We start from the raw sequence: 20,626 nt of genomic DNA on the forward strand, positions 1-20,626 counted from the left end.
ATTTTTATTTTTAAAGCATTTTAACCTCAAGACCCTTAAACTTGGTTTGAATTCAGACCCATTCTAGGTAAAAGTGCTTCTTGTATTCAGAAAAGCATGGAGCGAACTGTGTCCACAGTTCAGCACGCTGTCCCTGTCGGGGTGCCAGCCTCCAGCACAAAACCACGCGGGGACAAAGTTGCATTGGACGCATCACTCACCTGAGTCAGAGCGTTCCTTTAAGAAGTTCATCACCCCAACATGTCGTCACTGGTCTGAATGTACTACAGTAATTGATACCATATTTGCTATCAGTTTATCAGCTGGAATAGAAACGCCCATGAGCCCAGGGTTTGACTGGTGAGAAGGAAACACAGTCTTATGTCCTGGACAACAGTAAATCCATGCTTGTTGCAGTCCTTCTCTCCAACTGGCCCTCCACAGTCCATGCAAGAGCTCTGCTCTCTGGGCATGCCACACAGGGCAGACACAGACTGGCTCGACAGTTTTGAGCACAGACGTTGCAGAACTGGTAACACAAGGGGTGGTGACTGACACCTGGAGTGTTCACTAGTGCATGCCTATTTTGGGGGTGGGGGGTAGGGGAGAGACAGGGCCTGTGCTCCATGCAAATTACGTTGTACATGGGCAAATTGGGACTTTCTTTCAAAACAGGAGAGACCATTTAAGTTTTCTTCCCAAATACGATAAGTGCATACAGCCAGTAAAAAATTAAAGAAGTTCACCAATCTGATATTTTAGCAATCACATTTACAGAAGTTCATGTATTCTAACCTTCCTAATCTCTGCCCACAAAAGACCTACAAGAAGCTTAGGGGAACTATTCAGTTTATTGTGGCCCACGGCATTTGCTGTTACTTCACAACCCCAAGTTGGTAGTTTGACCTTTTATGTTATTTCAGTCCTGAAGCACCAGGACTTGTAGTTTGTCAGTGCTGCCGCCAGGTGGAGGTAGTGTCCTGAGCACAGATCTCACCCAAGTTTTTGATAAAGCTCAACTCCCAGGGCAAGGCCCTCAGATTTAAAACCAGCTTTCCAGTTATTTACTAACTTATTAAGAATGATTAAACATCATAATAAGAAAACACCTGGCTAAAATAGTTCAGGCATTATTTTCAAATACCGTGTAAGAAGAAGACATGAGATGGGATTAGTTTAATTTTAAAAAATTTGTGTTTCTTTGTCTTGTTTTTTGTATAATTAGCATGTTTTATATAATCTTTGAAAGGGAAAAAAGCAAATTCTAAAGAAACACAGGTCCCAGTGGTACCTTTGTCTTGTTAGTCCATTCTTGGGAATCTTCTTGCAAGCCTGCTTGTTGTCAGAAGCTACCACTTGAGGGCAAGCTGAATATCCAGTGCTTCCGGCTACTTATCTCAGAGTGGCAAAGGATCTGCTTTTTATCACAGTCCTGATGATCTCTTCGTCCTGTCCGCAGTTTTTAATACTGGAGTAAAGATACCTGTATAACTTTTTTACTATCTTAAACTAAGGAGCAGAAATTTTCTCCTGGTTAAAAGGAGGTATTGCCCTGATGACCCGGGTAAGGGAGTAGAACAGACCCTTTGCTTCTGTGTCCCTGACCAGGAGTTATTTTGCTGACTATGATGAAGCGATTTGCTAGCTCTCAGTGTCAGATAGGGATGAACCTCTGTTTTTTAAGAACTATTGACCAGACCCCATGATCTCCCTTTCAAACAGCATTTCCTGTAATTCACACTTCAACCCCATGATGTGGTTGTAGATCTCATCTTTTTGTAGATGGGAAAACAGGCTTTTGAGAGATGAAGCTCATAGCCTCTAAGTGATAGAGGCTAGAGTCCAGACTTCCTAGACAAGGGGTAGGGTGCTGGCTGGGGCTTTAATTACAAAGGAAACTCAAAATAGGTTGTGTTTACCATATTACCTTTACCAGAGAGCATTTTGAAGTAAAATGTAAATCTAGGATTGTGCAAACTACATGTTTAAATTGGTTCAGACAGCCGGAATATCTCATTTCAGAGACCCAGTGTTTGTCTCAACATCGTTTAGCACTTCTCCGCTCAGAGTGATAACATCTACATGCCCATTATGAGGAATTGGTTAAACAAATTATGGCATATTAATATGATGTGAATTACTATCCAGCCATTAAAAATAATATTTACTTGGGTGTACTTATATGGGAAATGACCATGACTTATTAAGTGAAAAAAGCAAATTATGGAATAAGTACTATTCCTTGTTGTTGTTTTTAAGTATGTGCTAGTAATCCTTATTTTTTCTCCTTCCAGTTGAATTTACTTTTTACCTGTTTAACGAGATATGGTTTATATACAATAGTACTTAAGTCTGGAATATACCTCAGACTTTTAAGAATAGTTACCTCTAGGGAATGGGATTAGCATGAGAGGATCTTTGCACTCTTTGCTTTGTTGGAATTTTTTTGTAATGAGCATGTATTCCTTTAATAAATTGGGTGTATTTTCTTTTAATCCTCACTCAAGAATATGTTTTTTTGTTGTTGATTTTAGAGAGAGAGAAAGTGAGAGAAACATCAAATACCTCCCATACATGCCCCAACTGAGTATCAAACCCATAACCAGATTGTGTGTATTTTTTAACAACAAAAAAAGGCTCAGATGTTCACAATCATGGTCAAGTTTAGAAGCTTCCCAGGGATCTGAGAGACGCCATCTTCTGTCCTGAAATCTATCCTGAATACGGAAATTTACTTTAGCAGCTGAAGATTTGGGGAGCCAAGCGTTGATACCGTTGTAATTAGCTAGTTATTAACAACTGGAACGAAGCAAAGGGAAGGCCAGACATTATAGGAACGTTCCCTGCAAACCACTGGGACTGGGTAAAGGAGAGATAGACACATGCCCAGTAAAGTTGGGGTGACAAGGAAGGTGCTGTGTCAGTCACACCTGGGAACAGAGGTCATTGACCAGAATGGGCGTGGCCACAGCAAGTGTGTGAAGAGTTGGGATACTTAATTTCCTGAAAAAGGAGTTCACTCTCTACTGCTCTTGGCTCTCTTGGGACTCGTGTTACTCTGTGCTGGTGGGGCTCTTTTGCTCCTGCTTTCCTGCCTTCGCCCACATGACCCACAGCCATGTGGACCCCACACACAATGGACTAATGGACTATAACTAGCCTGATGTTGAACTGGACCCAGCTCGACCATGGAAAAAAAACTCTGGACACTGGCTGTGGTTTATTATTATTTTTTAACCCTTACCCAAGGATAGTTTTTCCATTAATTTTTAGGGATAGTGAAAGGGAGGAAGGGAGGGCGGGGGAGAGAGAGAGAGAGCGAAGCATTGATGTGAGAGAGAGACATCGATTGGTTGCCTCCCACACGCACCCCAACCAGGGCTAGGGATCGAACCTGCAGCCCAGGTACATGCCCTTGACCAGGAATTGACCCCATGACCCTTTGGTGCCCAGGCTGACACTCTAACCCAGGGGTGGGCAAACTTTTTGACTCGAGGGCCACAATGGGTTCTTAAACTGGACCGGAGGGCCGGAACAAAAGCATGGATGGAGTGTTTGTGTGAACTAATATAAATTCAAAGTAAACATCCTTACATAAAAGGGTACGGTCTTTTTTTTTTTTTAGTTTTATTCATTTCAAATGGGCCGTAGTTTGCCCACGGCTGCTCTAACCACTGAATATACTGGCCAGAGCTGGCTGTGGTTTTAGTTCTACTAAATCCTTAGCGGCACATCTCCCAGGACTGGGAAAAGGAACTTTGGAAACCCACAGGTGTAATTCCATGGAAATAAAGCTTTCTATGGTATCTCATCCTCCTGTGGGGCCTCCGGATATAATTATTCCAGTGGAACCCCAAGAACCCCACTCCCACCTAGCAACGGGGGAGACAGGCCACATTTTCCTCCCATAACGGGGTGACAGAAATAGCAAAGCCACTCTCATGTTATGTCTTACCAGACCTGTGTCCGACTGTGCATCCTGTTGTAGCTCCCCCAACCCCTTTATCAACCTCCAGCTCCTCCTTGTCAGGGAAAAAGTAAGCTGCGCTGAGGTTCCTTCCCAGGCTTTGGGCACCTTCGTCATTCTAGGACACTTGTGAGTGAGTGCGTGAAGTGCTCCCAGTTTTCAAGATGACAAGCTCAAAGGGCAAAATAAAATGTCCTTTTGTTTCCCCATAACATACAGCACTGAATCTTGCCTGTCACAAGCAGATAGTGATTATTGAATAAATTAGCAATTTATACAATTGAATTTCATGGCCAATGTCTCCCTCCCCACTTTCTGTCAATACTCTGCTCTCTCTTTTACTCTCAGAACCCGTTACTTCCTGTCTGCTGGTTTACCAATAAAAATAGCTTTGGAATTGGGGATGGGTAGAGCGGGTGTTGGAAGGAGAGGCTAAAATGAGGTTGTTTGCTCATCAGTGGCTTCATTATCGTCAGCATGTGGGGACTGTGGGTAGATGAGGGCCGGGAGAGGGCGTGTGTTGGCATTCCAGAGCCTGTGCTTGGGCGGTGCCTGCGGCCACCAGCTGGTGGGGAAGTGGATGTGTGAGAGCCCTTTTCTGCCGTTTGAGATGGGAGTCACTGCCTCAGGTCTCAGGGCGTCAGAGTACAGGGCTCCAGTAATCACATTTGGCTCCTTGCACTGTGTCCCTCCAACCTTTTACTGGTTAAAAATCATGTCCTAGGCCAGACAACAGGAGCTCTGCTTCCTCCCCATGGGTAAACTTGTAATGGGGATAGTGGCAAAGTAACAAAGCTAAGGTTAGTTTCCATATTTTCTGACTCCCATCCCACCCGTATTCCCTCTTCATCATTTAATAGCAAGACTGACCCTGTAGTACACTAGCATAAGAAAGTGTTAGGTGGTTCACCTTTATGAAAAAAAGGAAGGAAGAGAATTAACTTTTATTGCCAACTATGTGTCAGAGTACAAGCATTATCTCATCGAATCCTTACAACAAACTGCAAGACTGGTATTTTCACCACCTCCCTTTCGCCGCTGAGATAACAGGGGCTTCAAAATAGAGGGGCGAGCCAGGGCTGTCTGGCTCCAACGCCTGAGCTGTCTCCACTCACCTTGGTTTGAGATTTGGCACTAACTACTAATGATAACAGCTGAGGAGATAACATTTGCAAAGTGCCTTGTGTGGTGCCTGGCACATACTTTAGAGAATGTTCCTCCCAGCAGCCTCCTCCCTGCCCTCCTATGCTGCTTGAGGCATAGGCTCCACTGATCATTTCTTCCCACCATACTTTTAACAGGACCTAGGACAGTGATCCACCCTAAAGCACGAATCATTGCGGAGGCCGGACCCATAGTGATTGGCGAAGGTAACCTGATAGAAGAACAGGCGCTGATCATAAATGCGTGAGTAAGACCCTTACACACACTCTGAACGAAGTACCACAGAGAGTGTTTTTATTAACTTCCGCTAACTATAGGAACCTTTTATGACTGACTTCTGGAAAGCCCACTGTTTTAGAACTAGAGAAGCATTAAGGATCATTTTCAACACAAGGGATTAGTAAATGAGGAAAGTAGAGACCAGAGTGAAGAGACTGGTCCGAAGTGAGGTAGCTCCTCGGTGGGTTGGAGCTACTAGACTCTCAATCTGATAATCTTCCCCTTACATATCACTGCCTCCTCTATTCCTTAAGCGAACATTTCCCGAGTACCTCCAGGGTCCAAGTGCTATGCTGACCACCCTGAAGAGAGTCTTTTGGTTGGATTTCTTGGTTCTAGCTGAAATGTTATCGTCATATTCTTTGTAGGGGTTTTATTTATATTTGAAAAAGTTGGGGTCCTAGAGGCAATTTTAAAGATTAAGAAAATAATAAAATATTAGAACATGCACATGATCTTAGCTAGACTGTAATACCTATGAAAATTTCATAGGCATTTATAAAGCTTTCTAGAAAAATCTTGGCAGGAAATTCAAGCTTATCCCTAATATATAGCAATAATGTGTGGAATTTTTAACAAAGACCTTGGGAAAATATTTAACTGATAAAGAGACTGGGGCAGAGGGGCGGGGGCATCTTAAAGCTTACTTAGGGTTTGGGAGTTTCTTACTATATTAAGCAATTTCTTTTTAAAATATATTTTGGCATCTTTATCATGAGTCAGTTAACAATAGCTATATTCTGCAGTAACTCAGCTGTCAGGGATAAATCACCATTTTAAAATGACTTCCTCCTCTTAGAGCACAAATTGTGCATGTGTGTGTGCACCCTGACCCAAGACCAAACCCGAAACCTCTAACCAATTGAGCCACCCGGGTGACCAGGGCTTAGACCACAAACATGTTATGTTCCAGTATTTCACCTAACTACCTGACAGCATAAAGTAATTATTTTATGTGAATATCTGTTTATGAATGAGTATTAAGAATGGAAAATGTTCAACTTAGGCATGATTTTGATTCCAATTCAACAAGCTAAAAGTCATAGCCTGTATCTTTCTTACCTTGTCCTGGAGAAGGCTCTCTGAGCTTTGAGTTTAAAAAATAAAAGGAAGGCTGTCCTCCTATATATACACCTGTGACTTCTGTACATTTCAGTACTTCTTTTTTAACTCCAAATTAAGTATAAGGAATAAATAACTCAATTGGATTAAGAAGTTACTTGTTTTAAACTTGATTAGGTAAAATTGAGAGAATGAACCCAAATTCTAAAACTGGAGAATTACATATTCCATTACTGACTTGATGATTTGTCTCTTCTTTTTATAGTCACCCTGATAATATCACCCCTGACACTGAAGATGTGGAACCCAAGCCTATGATCATTGGCACCAATAACGTGTTTGAAGTTGGCTGTTGTATCCTTTACAATAATTTAGGATAAACCATTCCCGGCTGCTTTTTAATTCCTAAGACTTTATAGAAATTGTCATAGTTTATCTATCAAATATATTTATTATGTATATATTAATTACATTTTTAGGGCTTCACTATCCAGCTCTTTGAGAAGATACAGTTGCAGTGTATCAGAAAAATGATTCCTCCTTTTCTACTGAATGACCCAGGAGAGTAAAGAATGCCATTTTCAGATGTGCTTGCACACAGATGTACACACACAAACTCACCTTTAGCTCAGCCTTTTGAAGGCACCATCTGTTCCTGTAACTTGTTGACAGGTAGCAATGACTAAGTGACGGTAGACACGGAAACAGTAAAACTGGCTTCTGTCCTGGTTTAAGAACCACAGTTGTGTCCATTTGACTCCTCTATAGTTTTAGGGTGACAGTACATTGTCTGAGGCAAGGAAATGGTAGATGAGGATGAAAATATTTCATTCTTTGTTTTCCCCCCCAGTGTCAGCATTTCTTTCACTTGGTTTTTTTGTATTCAAAAAGATGGTAAAGATTTTTTATGTTGTCAGCAAAATACTATTTTATAATGGAAAATACTTGGGAGGGAAAAAAGCTAAATGTTTAACAATAGCAAAATATTTACATAAAACATAAAATGGACTATTGTGACCATTAAGCAGTCAGTTAAAATTATGTTTTTAACCATTTTAATGGTATATAATAATGCTCATAAATTTAAAGGGACCAAATAAAGTGAACTGCAAAAAGTTTATCCAGCTTGATTTTGTAGTTTGATGCCCAGTTATCTAAAGGGAAATATGCATAATTATATAAAGATATAGCAAACTATCAACAGTGTTATCATTAAGTTATTGCGTGGTAGGTATTTAACTTTTTAAAAACAATTATGGAAGTATGTTACTCTTAGAATTGGGGCATGAGGTGCTCATTTCTTTAAAAAACATAGAAGTCATTTATTTATACTTAGAGATATTTATATTGAAAGATTAAAACGTTACTTTCAGTCACCCCTGAGCAAGGAATTTTGGCCAGGCTGAGCTTGCATGGCCCTTCCCACGCCTGTCCTCGGCCCCAGTGCAGGATAAGGTTATAGTGAATTGGGGGGGGGGGGGGGGGGGGCATATTTAATATTTACTTAACTCTGGCTTACAGATTCCCAAGCCATGAAAATGGGAGATAATAATGTTATTGAATCAAAAGGTAAGCTATGTTGGCAGTTTTATTGTGAAAAGTGATTACCTCCTTTCTCTTTGTGGTGTCTGGAATGCAACCTGAGTACAGGCAGACCTCGCTTTATTGCGCTTTCCAGATAATGGGTTTTCATTAACATCCAGGCAAGACCCTCCACCAACAAAAAGATTACAGCCTGCTGAAGGCTCAGGTGATGGTTAGCAATAGAGTATTTTTTAATTAAGGGTGTGCACATTTTTTCTTTAGACATAATGCTGTTGCACACTTAGTAGACTACATTATAGTATAAACATAACTTTTATATGCACTAGAAAGGCAGAAATTTTGTGTGACTTATTTTATTGCAATATTTGCTTTCTTGTGGTAGTCTGGAACCAAACCTGCAATATTTTCAAGGTTTGCCTATACAAACTATGGCAAAGTGGTATGCATGGAAGTGGACTAAAATAGCTGTGAGACTAATTCCACTCTTTGCCTTTAAGGAATCCAATCTAGTAATGCATTTAATACATTAAATTAAAAATTCAGCTGTGTATATTTAAATCAGAATTGAACTTTATGGAAAGTTTAAATGAAAGTTTGGAGAAAGATTTCTACTAAATAATGCACTAATGTCAATGATAATTTAGTGGGTTAATGTTATTGTAGAATTTTTAAAATTCTATATAATTCTCTAAAATATATAGAGAAGAACTACATAGACTGATGAACAGGGACAGATCCAAAGACAGAGAAACAGCGATCAGACTATCAATCCCCAGTAGGGGAGGGTGGGGGTAAGGGGAAGAGGCCAACCAAAGGACTTGTATACATGTATATAAGCCAAACCAATGAACATGGACAACAGGGGGATGAGAACATAAGTGGGGGGGGGGAGGTTGGGGGTTAATGGGGGGATGAGGACACATTTGTAATACCTTAACCAATAAAGAAATTTTAAAAAAATCAGTTTGTCTAGCCATTTGCTTTATTTTTAAATTTAAAAAAATTTTTTTTTTTTTATTGATTTCAGAGAGGGAGAGGGAGGGAAAGAGAGAAACATCAATGATGAGAGAGAATCATTGATTGAGTGCCTCCTGCACGCTCCACACTGGGAACCAAGCCTGAAATCCAGGCACGTGCCCTGACTGGGAATTGAACCGTGACCTCCTGAGCCACTCTAGCCAGGCCATAGCTTTCTATAATTTTAGGTCTACCTTAGCCAATCAGAAACAAATCTAAGCTACATATCATAAATGGGGCTAGGCAGGGGTTCATGTGAAGCCACCACCATGACTGGGAAGCAGCTCCAAGAACTTGTCCCATGAAGGTCCAGAAAGACCCTGAACAATGAGACTTCTTTAGAGTAATGCTTTCTCTTCCTTGGTTCTCACTGACATGAAATAAAATGCTTCTCTTTTTAAATAATGAAATTAGACTTTTGTGACTCTACTTAGTGGTTTTATTTTAATTTGGTTGCCAATTATTATTACCATTGTCATTGTTATTTTCTATTTATTATATACTTACTATGTGTCAAACCTGTGCTCAGCCCTATACATTTACTATCCCATTTATTTCTTACAACAAAATGAAAAAAGTTTCCATTTATTGATAAATTTGATCAGAGAATTTACAGTGACTGACCAAGGTCACACAGTAAATCAGCAGCAGAACTTGGTTTTGAATACTAGTCTGCTACCTGCCTCTGTGTTACACAAATTCTGAAATGAAGTGTTTTCTTTAATTTTTTTCTTAAGCCAGTTTGCATTTTTATACCTAAATCATCATAGAAAAAAAAGAGTATTCTAATCAGTTGATGTCTTAAATTGTAATTCTTCCTTTGTTTTTCCTGCAGCATATGTAGGCAGAAACGTAATATTGACAAGTGGTTGCATCATTGGGGCTTGTTGCAACCTAAATACATTTGAAGTCATCCCTGAGAATACAGTGATCTATGGTGTAGATTGCCTTCGTCGGGTGCAGACTGAGCGACCGCAGGTACTACAGCCTCTTTCTAGAGAGTTCTTTCTAGCTGCTAATTTCCCCAAAATACCACATAATTGTTTTAATGGGACAGCAAGTCCACTATTTAAAAAAGCACATGATTACAACAAAACATCATAGAAACATTCCTAAAACTAGAATTTATCTGCAGTGAAAATATTCACTCTTTAATTAATATAAAAAATATGCACAATATGACAATGACAAACTGATTATAGGAAAAGAAAATTCAGAGATGTTATTCCCGAATGTTTTTTCTTATGTATTTTCACTGAAGATTTATCGTGAAATCTTAAAATGTATTGATTTCTCCTAAAAAAATCAGTCTTCAAGGGTTAGGAGTGACTCTACTGAATTTACACTGGACAGCCAGCTGGGGTCCATCGATTAGTTTACTAACAGGTTGAAAATAAATACAGCTTGTGAATATGCAGGTGTGTTTGGATAATTTCCTGGCTTATGAGAAATTATCCCCTCCTAATAAGAATAACGAAGAGCATGTATTTGGAGTTTCTTATTAGAGTAGTAGATGCATAAGAAAGGGCATTTGAAACTTCCTTTTGACAGAAGGCATTCTGATCTAAATCTGGTGCCTCATTGGCTGGCATACTCAATATACTTTTTTAGTTACCCAACCTCCTTCCACTCCTCCAAAAGAAAATATTTTTCAAGATATTTATCACTTTGCCTCTGATTCTTAGCCATATTTTATCAGAAATTTAAACTCCAGTGGTTTGGGGTTATTCTATTTCTGTCATGTTTGGCTTTTATTATTACTACTAGAGGCCCAATGCACAAAATTTGTGCAAGGGGCTCGGCCCTCACAGTCCTGGATGCCTTATGGCCCCGGCTGCCTCGCAGCCCTGCAGCCCTGTGGTCCCACGGCCCCTGCCCACTGGTCATTCTGGAAGGTCGTTCTGCCGTCCGGTCTAATTAGCATATTAGCTCTTTATTATATAGGATTATTATTAGAAGCAAGTATTACCTCTGTAGACTAAAAAGGAAATAAGAACCAATCTCATATTTTTTCACTATCTTTCTACATAACAGCAAAAATTATTAAAGAGGGAGAAATGCAGCTGGAGCTGGGGAAGGGAGATTAGAATTGAGTAGGAATATCTGATATTTATTTATTTATTTATTTATTTTTTTAAATATATTTTATTGATTTTTTACAGAGAGGAAGGGAGAGAGATAGAGAGTTAGAAACATCGATGAGAGAGAAACATCGATCAGCTGCCTCCTGCACATCTCCTACTGGGGATATGCCCGCAACCCAGGTACATGCCCTTGACCCGAACCTGGGACCTTTCAGTCTGCAGGCCGACGCTCTATCCACTGAGCCAAACCGGTTTCGGCAGAATATCTGATATTTAATACACAATGGTGTGCAACACTGTTTTTCAAATTTCAGCAATCATAAAGACCATGTAGAAGTCCTCATTGAAAAATGATTCCCCAGACTCAGTGAATCAGAGTGTCTAGGGCGAGGGCCTAAAAAAAAATCATATTTTTCACAAGTACCCCTAGGGAGTTCTACAACAGGGAAGCTTGGGCAAAGCTAGCATATGAAGAGTGAAGCTCAGATGAGTATTGCAGATGTGTGTTATGTAGGTCTTGTGGAAAGCTGTGTACTCTGGGTATTTTACTTATGTTGTCTTCTGTAACTGGAATTTTTTAACATTTTAGAGACCAGCATTGAAAACTGAGTCATACACATATTCTTATATATAAAATATTTTGGCTTTTCTAATTATCAAATTTAATATATGTTCATTGTAAATTTTCTTAAAAAGGGGGTAAGCAGTAATAGTCAGTGATCATCATCTGTAAGTCCATGACCTGGTGATCATCATTTCTATCTGTACTCTTCACTTTGCTTTCTGTTAGTTCTTAATGATCTTTTCATTTCAGCCCCAGACACTACAGCTGGATTTCCTGATGAAAATCTTGCCAAACTATCACCACTTAAAGAAGACTATGAAAGGAAGCTCAACTCCAGTTAAAAACTAGGAACAAGCTGTGACATCAAGATAACATTTTGTCTTTGACCACTGTCTTTTGAAAGGGCCACAGTGTTTATGCCCTCTTAGCAGGTCACAGCATAATACAGGTTGATTTTATTTTGTAAAACAAACTTAGAAAGGAAACTGATGGATTTTCATTGTAACTGTCCGCTATAATTTAATTAAAATGTATTATTTTCCTATATCCCTGTTCCTTTTCTGATAATTTACAGATTTTGTTTCTTTTGTTATATAAATGTTAGCTACAAATTTTAGTTACACAAAAGACTACCCGCGATAAGAAAAGACATATTGTTATGTATTTATATTCTGCCACATACTAAACTAAATAAAAAATGTTGATGACAGGACTTTTAGTGAGCATATTTTATTCAATTGTTCTGTTTACATTAACTTTCCCAAAATAACTCTTTTAATTTCTATTATGTACTGGCTGTGTTAAAGCTAATGTGTTTGCCTTTTCCTTTGGTGGATTTGTAGCTTTTTAAAATTTCAGGTGAAATTTTAGCAACTATTTAATTAATTCATTTTGTTTCCAAAAAAAATATTTTTTTTTCTTTTTAGCAAAACAAAAATGGTCAGGAAAAGATATAGTATTCAATAGAATACAAAGTCAAAAAGAATGATGTCTGATGAAAATGAGAAGTGACCATTAATTGCATAGTTTTCTTGGTTTTCTGAGGACAATGAAACCAAAAGAGATTTTGATATATTTATGAAATTATTTTGGCATATTACTAATTATATCATTATAATTCTATTTAATTACAAAATGGGAAAAACAGTGAAGATTTTGTTGTAATTCCAAGTATTTTTAATAGTTCAAGTGCACACATTTAATGAAACATACTTTTCAACTTTTGAATCAATAGGTATTTACCAGTACTATTAAATACTAAGAAATTTTCTCTTGACATTTAATTTTTAAATGTGGATAGTAAAACCTATTTTTGAATTTCTGAAACTGACAGGTACAAATTAGCCTAATTGTTCCAAATTTGAAAGAATTGATTTTGCTAAGAATACTTATGACTCAAGTTAGAAAACTTTATGACTATATACAGTGTCTGAAAAAGACCATCAGATAAAACTCTAGTTTTGATAACTGGTATTTATTCATTTTCAGTTCCTGGTGCTCAACTCAGGATTTTGTTGATCATGAAAATTATGTTAGATAAAAGATCCGAAATTACAAAACTGCCTTTGAAATGCTATGCCAATTCTAAAACACTATGTCTGGGCAAGCTTTGATATGCTAATAAGTAACTTCTGGTCCAAACTATCCAAAATTTTAACCTAGTCTTTAAAGTTGCACGCCATCACTTCCACTTCATTTTATTTGTTAGAAGCAGGTCACTAAGTCCATCTCACACTCAAGGGGAGAGGATTAGGCTTCACCTTTTGAAAGGAGATGCATCCAAGAATTCATATTCTAAAACCACTAGCATATACATCCATTTAAACTGGGTTCCTCCCAGTGTACTGTTGGCATCTCTTAGGGGTCTCCACACGGGAAGAGGGCTGTTTATTAATGGGCATAGCCCATGATATCATCAAAAGTCTTCATCTTATAACCTGTAAACCCTATCTTCTTAAAAACCTATATTACTCCTCCCTAAATATAGGGTGTCCCCCCAAAAATGTATATACACACTAATTGTAAAGGCAATGTTTATTAAAATAAATTTCATTTTCAGAATTAACCTATCAGCTGTTAAAGTGTGTATACATTTTTGGGGGGACACCCTGTATATATTTCATTAAGCATCAGTTTAACTCAGCTTAGTTACAATTATTATAAGTAAAAATTTTGAAGGATAAGAATGCTAAATGAATGTTGAAAATAATACAAAAACTATTCTTAACACTAAAATATATAAACTTACTGATATTTTTAAAATTTGCACTCCTTTATTAAACTTGTGTAGAACCTACTGCATGCCAGGCACTGTTAAAAGCAGTTTATACATAACTTATTAATTACACATTGACTCATTTATTCTCTTAACAGTCAGCTATCACTATTTTATAGATGTGGAAATTGAGGCACAGAGAGGTTAAGTAACTGTCCAAGGCCACTCAGCATTTTGACTCCAGCATTCATGATTTTAACCCCATTCAATTCTGCCTTTTGGAAGACTCATGAAACCTTTTAAGCTAAAGATTCCATAATTCAGTGGGCTTCCTAAATGCTAGTTAGGAAAAGAGCTATGGATTTGCATTGCTTTGTCTTTGCTTCTCTTAAAGTTCTTAAATTGCATGAGACAAAACAATAGGAAAATTGTAAAAGAATTGTTTGGTGTTCCCACTGAATTCAATAAGAATTACCCCAAGGGGTCCTCTGTTGAGGCTATAGGTCATTCTGCCTAAAACTTTAAACTGGTTCTGTGTATTATTACTAATGAACTGTGGTGGTAAATTATGGTGGGTTTTTGTTGTTTTTACTTCTAAAAGTAATATAATTTCATTTTAGATCATTTAGGGGGTGGGGAGGAAGTATTTCTAATTCCATGGCCCACCCTCAAAGCACCACCACTTTTATCATTCTGGTGGCTAATTCTCTGTGTGCAATCCAACCATTAACAAAGGTAAATGAAGATCTCTTCAGATACTTTAATCTTACAGCTATGTAATCCCCAATGTAGACCTGCTGTTTTACCACAGGAGAGCCCCAGGACACAGGGTAGGATTTCCCCTATTGGTTAGCAAATGGGTTCTTTTGGAAATTTATTATCCTTAGTAATCTGACCCATATTAAGGCTACTTTAGGCTTCGATATTTTATTAAACACAAACTAGGAACAGTTCCTTCCCTGCCTCCTTCAAAGGGAGATATATTTTAATATTTTAGGGCATTTACCAGGAGTAGAGCCAGTGACACTAATCATATCCACATGGAGGCTCAGGCATTACACCCTCCCACAGAGAAGCATCGCTGGTCCTACTAGAGCAGTGGTTCTCAACCTTCCTAATGCCGCGACCCTTTAATACAGTTCCTCATGTTGTGGTGACCCCCAACCATAAAATATTTTCGTTGCTACTTCATAACTGTAATTTTGATACTGTTATGAATCATAATGTAAATATCTGATATGCAGGATGTATTTTCATTGTTACAACTTGAACATAATTAAAGCATAGTGATTAATCACAAAAACAATATGTAATTATATATGTGTTTTCCGATGGTCTTAGGCGACCCCTGTGAAAGGGTCGTTCGACCCCGAAAGGGCTTGCGACCCACAGGTTGAGAACCGCTGTACTAGAGACTCAGCAAAGAAGGGTTCCTTCAAATCCTTTTTGTTAGCATTTTTCCTAGAAGAATTTCAGCACTACCTTCATGTACATTTGAGTGCTGAATTTAAATTCTTTGTTGAACTCACCTTTCCTATGGTTCAGACCTTTGAACCACTCTCTGTTCTGTGTGAATAATATGCCTGTAGCTCAAGGCCCACCCAATTTTTACAACTAGGAAGTAGGCCAGTTCCTGATGACTTAACTACTTTTCTCCCTAATTGAATTGTGTGTTTTCCAAAAGTCAGTTATTTGTTCCCAAACTTGTTCATTCAAATTGTATTTAGTTATTATAGAATTTAAGTCAGTATTACCAAAATCATGTAAACATGAGTATAAAGAGAATGGTAATCTCTATGAAAATAAGTTGAATGCTTGGAGACAACATGATAAAACCAGGTCTTTATCAAGGGAAAAAGAAAAAGGCTATGGAATTAGGTATGAGTCGACACACGTGAAAGTTTGGGCGGAGAAAGGGTTGTGAAAACCTAGAATTCTGTCAGCTTCCCTGGCAGAGTCTGGGGAAGGGGCGGCAGGTGGCATGTCCGGCCATGAAGGTGGCAAGAAGAACCCCTGAAGCAGCCCAAGAAGGAGGCCAAGGGGATGGATGAGATAAAACGTTCAAGCAGAAGCAAAAAGTGGAGCAGAAGAAAACCGAGGAGCTAAAAGAGAAGGCCCAGGGGAAGGGCCTCCTGGCCACAGGTAGAATGAAGAAATCTGGCAAAAAGTGAGCTGTTCCTTGTGCCTGGGCAATGGTGACCCTTAGTTCCATTCCCGTTTTAAAGTCTGGGTTCCCTGTCGTAACATCTCTTGTCACCTATAGCTAGAGTAACGTGTTGTCTTGGAGCCCGTTACACACTTAAGAATGAACTTTGTATAATTAATCATCATCATCATCATCATCATCATCATCATGATACAGTGGCTCATCTCTTCAGTTCTTCTCACTCTGCCTTTTCAACCTTAGCTGTGAGTCAGAGTAAACCCAGCCCAGAGTCCTGGCAAAGTGTGTTCTTCAGGATTTGTTCTATCCCGAATTCTATACCACCTGGAATTAAATCAACTCATTTGAAAACAAAGCAAAACAAAACAAAATCTAGAATTCTGCCCGCAGTTTGCTCTACAAGCATCTCGAGTCCTCACCCCACGGAAGCTGAAGTGAACAATGCTCCTTGCTGTGTTAAGGGAGGTCTTATGTGCAGTCCCCATTCAAAGAAAAGGCCTTAGCCTGGTATCAAAGGAAAGATGGCTGAATGGATTTGTGTATGTTTTAAAATAAAAATGAAGTTGTAAGGATATTTATTATAATTTTGAGATTCCCTACTTTAACTGACCAACTACAGATTTTGACTACATGGGGGAAGAGAGCTCCTTCAGTAAAATCCAGGGGCTGCCAAACAGACATGGGTGTGGGGCAATGACTTGCCTGGACCACAACACTTGCCAATGGCTCACATACTTGCAAATGGATAACCTCACATTTTAAAGATTACCCGAAGTGTCCCTTATCTCCGGGTAAATGTGCTTCATTGTTAACACAGCAGATTTTTAGAACTTAATCACCTATAATGTGTCTCAGCCTATTAGATGAAAGAATGGTTCTAGGTCTTTCAACTTACCCTGTAACTGTGCCTAAAACGTCTCCTTTCAACTTAGGGCTGGCTGGCACCATTGTAGATGCGTGATATATATCATTTAACTGCTTAGAAGCCAAGAGGGAAGAAGGGCTGTTGTCTTCCTTCCTTCTAATTCTTTATAATTTAAGACAGACTGAAGCCTTCTTATTTAACCACTCTTTATAAAAGCATTCCGAAAATGTATTTCATGAATCAGAATGCTGCCTCTTTCTAAGAGAAATTGGAAGTGGGTTAAGATAAAGAATGCATATGTGTTAAGACTAATAAAGTAGAAATAAATACAGCAAGCAGAAAAATGAGGAGAAGCAGATGTGCTAACCCTGAGACCAGCTAACCACTGTGACTGAGCGTCAGGTTTGGCTTGGGGAGCAGGTATACAAAGCAGTTAGTAGGAAACTGGAGCCTGGTAAGGCTACTACATGGTGGCTAATATTATTATAATTCATAATCACTCTTACATTTCTTGTCTCATACCCATGTTATTTCACCACATGAAGTTGCCACTACATCCATTTTTAAAGTAATTTTGGAACAAGAAGCCATCGGACTGGAATCTTCTGTACAAGTCCAGCACTGAGCTCTACAGGGCTGTGTGTGAGCTCACTCAGGATCATTTGACTCTTGTGTTTCAGGAAATAAAAAAGAATGATTAAACTGGCAATGTGTTTTTGCCATATGTTTAGCTCTTTCATCTCTGACGGCAAAATGTGGAGGCAATAAAGTCTCCCATATTTTGGTCTGAAACACATCTCCGTGACTCTTGGTGGCCATGACAAATAAGAAAAAAGGGTAAGTTAACATTGTTCTCATCACATATAATGGAAGGTCTCAGCTAGAAGACTCGAAAAGCGTTTCTAGTGCCAGTCAGAGAGACTGGGGAATCCAACCCAACAGGATTTTCCACTTGTCCCTCGTCTGAAATGGATGCCCTTGAGAACCAGCTTGTAGCCCTGTCTGGTATTGCTCTGGTTAGAATGTCAGCCCGAACACTGAAGGGTGGCAGCTTCTATTCCCCATCGTCAAGGGCATGTACCTGGGTTGCAGGTTCAATCCCTGGCCAGCCCCACAGGGCAAGTGTGGGAGGCAATCAATCGATGTCTCTCTCACATCAACGTTTCCCTCTTCCTCTCTCTCTGCTTCCATACCTCCCTCTCCCTCTAAAAAATCAGTGGGAAAAATAACCTTAGGTGAGGATTAACAAAACAAAAAAAGAGAACCAACTGGTGCAGTCCCTGAGAGTCTCCAAGAAATGCCAACGGTCTGGAGTGAGAGTCCCATTGCTATAGATGATGATTGGTACCAATGGCACAATTGCAGACCTTAGAAAAAGTAGCAGATTTCATTTGGGCACAAAGGCCAACCCTCTTTTTATATGCCCTCCTTTAGCTCCTCCTTTTTGCCTTCTGCCAAACCCTGAGGCGATTCCATTTTTATATTCACTTGAGATGATACCAGAAGGCAGTGTATAAAATCACTACCTCCTCTCAGTGCTCCATAAGGAAATGAATGAGAACCAAAAAGCATCTAGAACAAGAATGACCCTAAGGGTTCAAATTCAGTTCAGAAAATATTTTTTAAAGAGGGGGATGGGTTGTCAACATTCTCAAAATGAGACCCCGTAGGTTTCCCCATAGGCAGCCTTCTCCTCTGATCATAGCTGTTAAAAACCCCCCAGTCTCTATGATTATCGAATTCTCATCTTATCAGAAACTATCATCAACTACTATTTAGCAATTCTGTCTTACAAGAAATTAAGAAGATTTGGGGTGAGGGGAGGAACAGCAGATGGAGTGCATTCTATTTTCTCAGTTGATAAAAAGGGAAAGGAGGAAATGTGGACATGATCAAATTCCTTCTTGAATTCTTCTGGAAAAATTTGCATTTGGTCTCCACCCACCAAGATGAATGTAATTTTATTGAATTTATCTCAGGCTCATTACTATTCTGACCTGCTTCATTCATTCATAGTTAAGAATCTCTACAGCTACCTCCCATCCATTGGAATTTTTATGTAAACAAAGAAATAAGCATTATGATTAAGAGATGTATCTTTACACTGTGATTATGAAAAGAAGAAAAAGAGAATGATTTGACTTGTAGAGCCTTTTATATCATTGTTAAACTCTCCAACCCTGTCCCATTTTTAATTCGTATATTAAAAATCTTCAGATGATTATAAAACTTAATACATGTATTAAAAAGTCTACTTGTTGGCATATAGGATAGACTTTTAATAGACATGATTCTGCTTATTATGTGAACATAAGTACACACACTGTTTATGGCATGATTACATATTGTTGCTTATTTCTTTGGTTATGTAAAATTTCCAGCGGACACATGGTAGTTGTTAGAGGTGCTTAACCATGAAGATAGCAGCTGGCTCGCCAGGATTAGAACATGCCAGGCGGTTCTTCTGATAGTGAGGGAGTGCTTTTCCCCCCTAACTGCTGAGTGTCATGACCTTCATCAATCAGCCCAACACCCAATCTCTCAGCCAACAAGCACCAGATTCTTAAGAAGCTTTTTTCTTGTTTTTCTCCTGGAATGTTCCTACACAAGATCAAAGCCATGTGCAGAAATATCTCTGCATGGTATCGAAGCTGATATTTCTTCTCAGTGCAAAGCAAGAAAGAACAGCCTTCACCCAGTGGTCCAGAGATCTTATCCCAGGGATAAGTGAAGGGAAGTTATAAGTCTCTTCTTGCTTCACCTCTGATTCCGGCAGTCTGAGCCCCCAAAGGTCAAGATGGTGGCCTTCCTTAGAGCCAGGGTTTTATGAGCCAAGAGCTAAGTAAACTGGGCCTGGATTGAGAGAAGTTAGTACACAACAGTTAGGGGCACAATGGTCAGCTGTGACTGCCTCACTTGCAATGCACCCCAGCACTGACGACCTGGCACATGCCGCCTCCCTGCCCTGCCCAATTCCTTCTGCCCTGCTGTGCTTGTTTGCCCCATAGCCTTTACTGGCTTTACGTGGCCTTTAACCAGCCTACTCCATTTTACTGCAGATTCCCAGCCTCTGCCCTCACCTTGTCCTCTTCAGACCTCAATTTCCACTGCCACCCCTCCCCAACGGCTCCCTAAACGCTCAGGTTCCTTGGGTTTCTGCCCTGGGCCATCCTTGGCTGATTTCACCTATGCCCGGAGCTTCAACCGCCTCCGGTATGCTAATTATTTGCAGCTCATATTTCCACCCAAGTTATCTCCTGACATCCAAGCTCCAGCTGCCTTCTAGAGAGTTCCACCTTGATGTCCTTCTGGCATGGCTTTCAACGTGTGCTTTCAGCCAATGAGTCTCCCAGAAGATGCCTCACGTGTGGAGGTTTGGAGTGAGAGCCCCACTGCATGTAGCAGACAGTGGTTGGCACCAATGGCACAAGTGCAGACCTTAGGAAAAATAGCAGATTCCACCTGAGCACAAAGCTCTTACAAGGAAAGTCTCCCAATGGAAGCCTGCTCCTGAGGTACTAGAAATATCCCCTTAGGTGGTCACAGGGTCTCCACCTGGGCCAGGAGGTGGAGAAGGTGGTGGGAGGAGGAAACCTTATCTCCATTAAAAGGAAAAATGAAATGGTGCTGTAAAACCTCCCAGAGTTCAAACCCCATCCCCCTAACAGCATTACTGAACCTCTCATACGGATATAAGTATACAATTCCTTTTTGCCTTCT

General features: G+C 39.5%; 1 protein-coding gene across 2 annotated transcripts in view; it reads left to right on the plus strand.

Annotated features, from left to right (window-relative positions):
* Positions 1-12,374, plus strand: part of DCTN6 (dynactin subunit 6) — a 23,849-nt gene extending 11,475 nt beyond the window's left edge. The window contains exons 3-7 of one of the 2 annotated variants that reach the window (XM_036299600.1): positions 5,248-5,353; positions 6,717-6,805; positions 7,973-8,020; positions 9,849-9,991; positions 11,912-12,374. In XM_036299600.1, the coding sequence (XP_036155493.1) occupies positions 5,248-5,353; positions 6,717-6,805; positions 7,973-8,020; positions 9,849-9,991; positions 11,912-12,010 (485 nt within the window). In that variant the 3' untranslated portion in view covers positions 12,011-12,374. The remainder of the gene's footprint in view (positions 1-5,247; positions 5,354-6,716; positions 6,806-7,972; positions 8,021-9,848; positions 9,992-11,911) is intronic. The other variant, XM_036299601.1, reaches the window with a different exon arrangement.
* The last annotated feature ends 8,252 nt before the right edge of the window (positions 12,375-20,626 follow it).

The sequence above is a fragment of the Myotis myotis genome, unplaced genomic scaffold (assembly GCF_014108235.1).
Source record: "Myotis myotis isolate mMyoMyo1 unplaced genomic scaffold, mMyoMyo1.p scaffold_m19_p_3, whole genome shotgun sequence".
NCBI classification, from domain to species: domain Eukaryota; kingdom Metazoa; phylum Chordata; class Mammalia; order Chiroptera; family Vespertilionidae; genus Myotis; species Myotis myotis.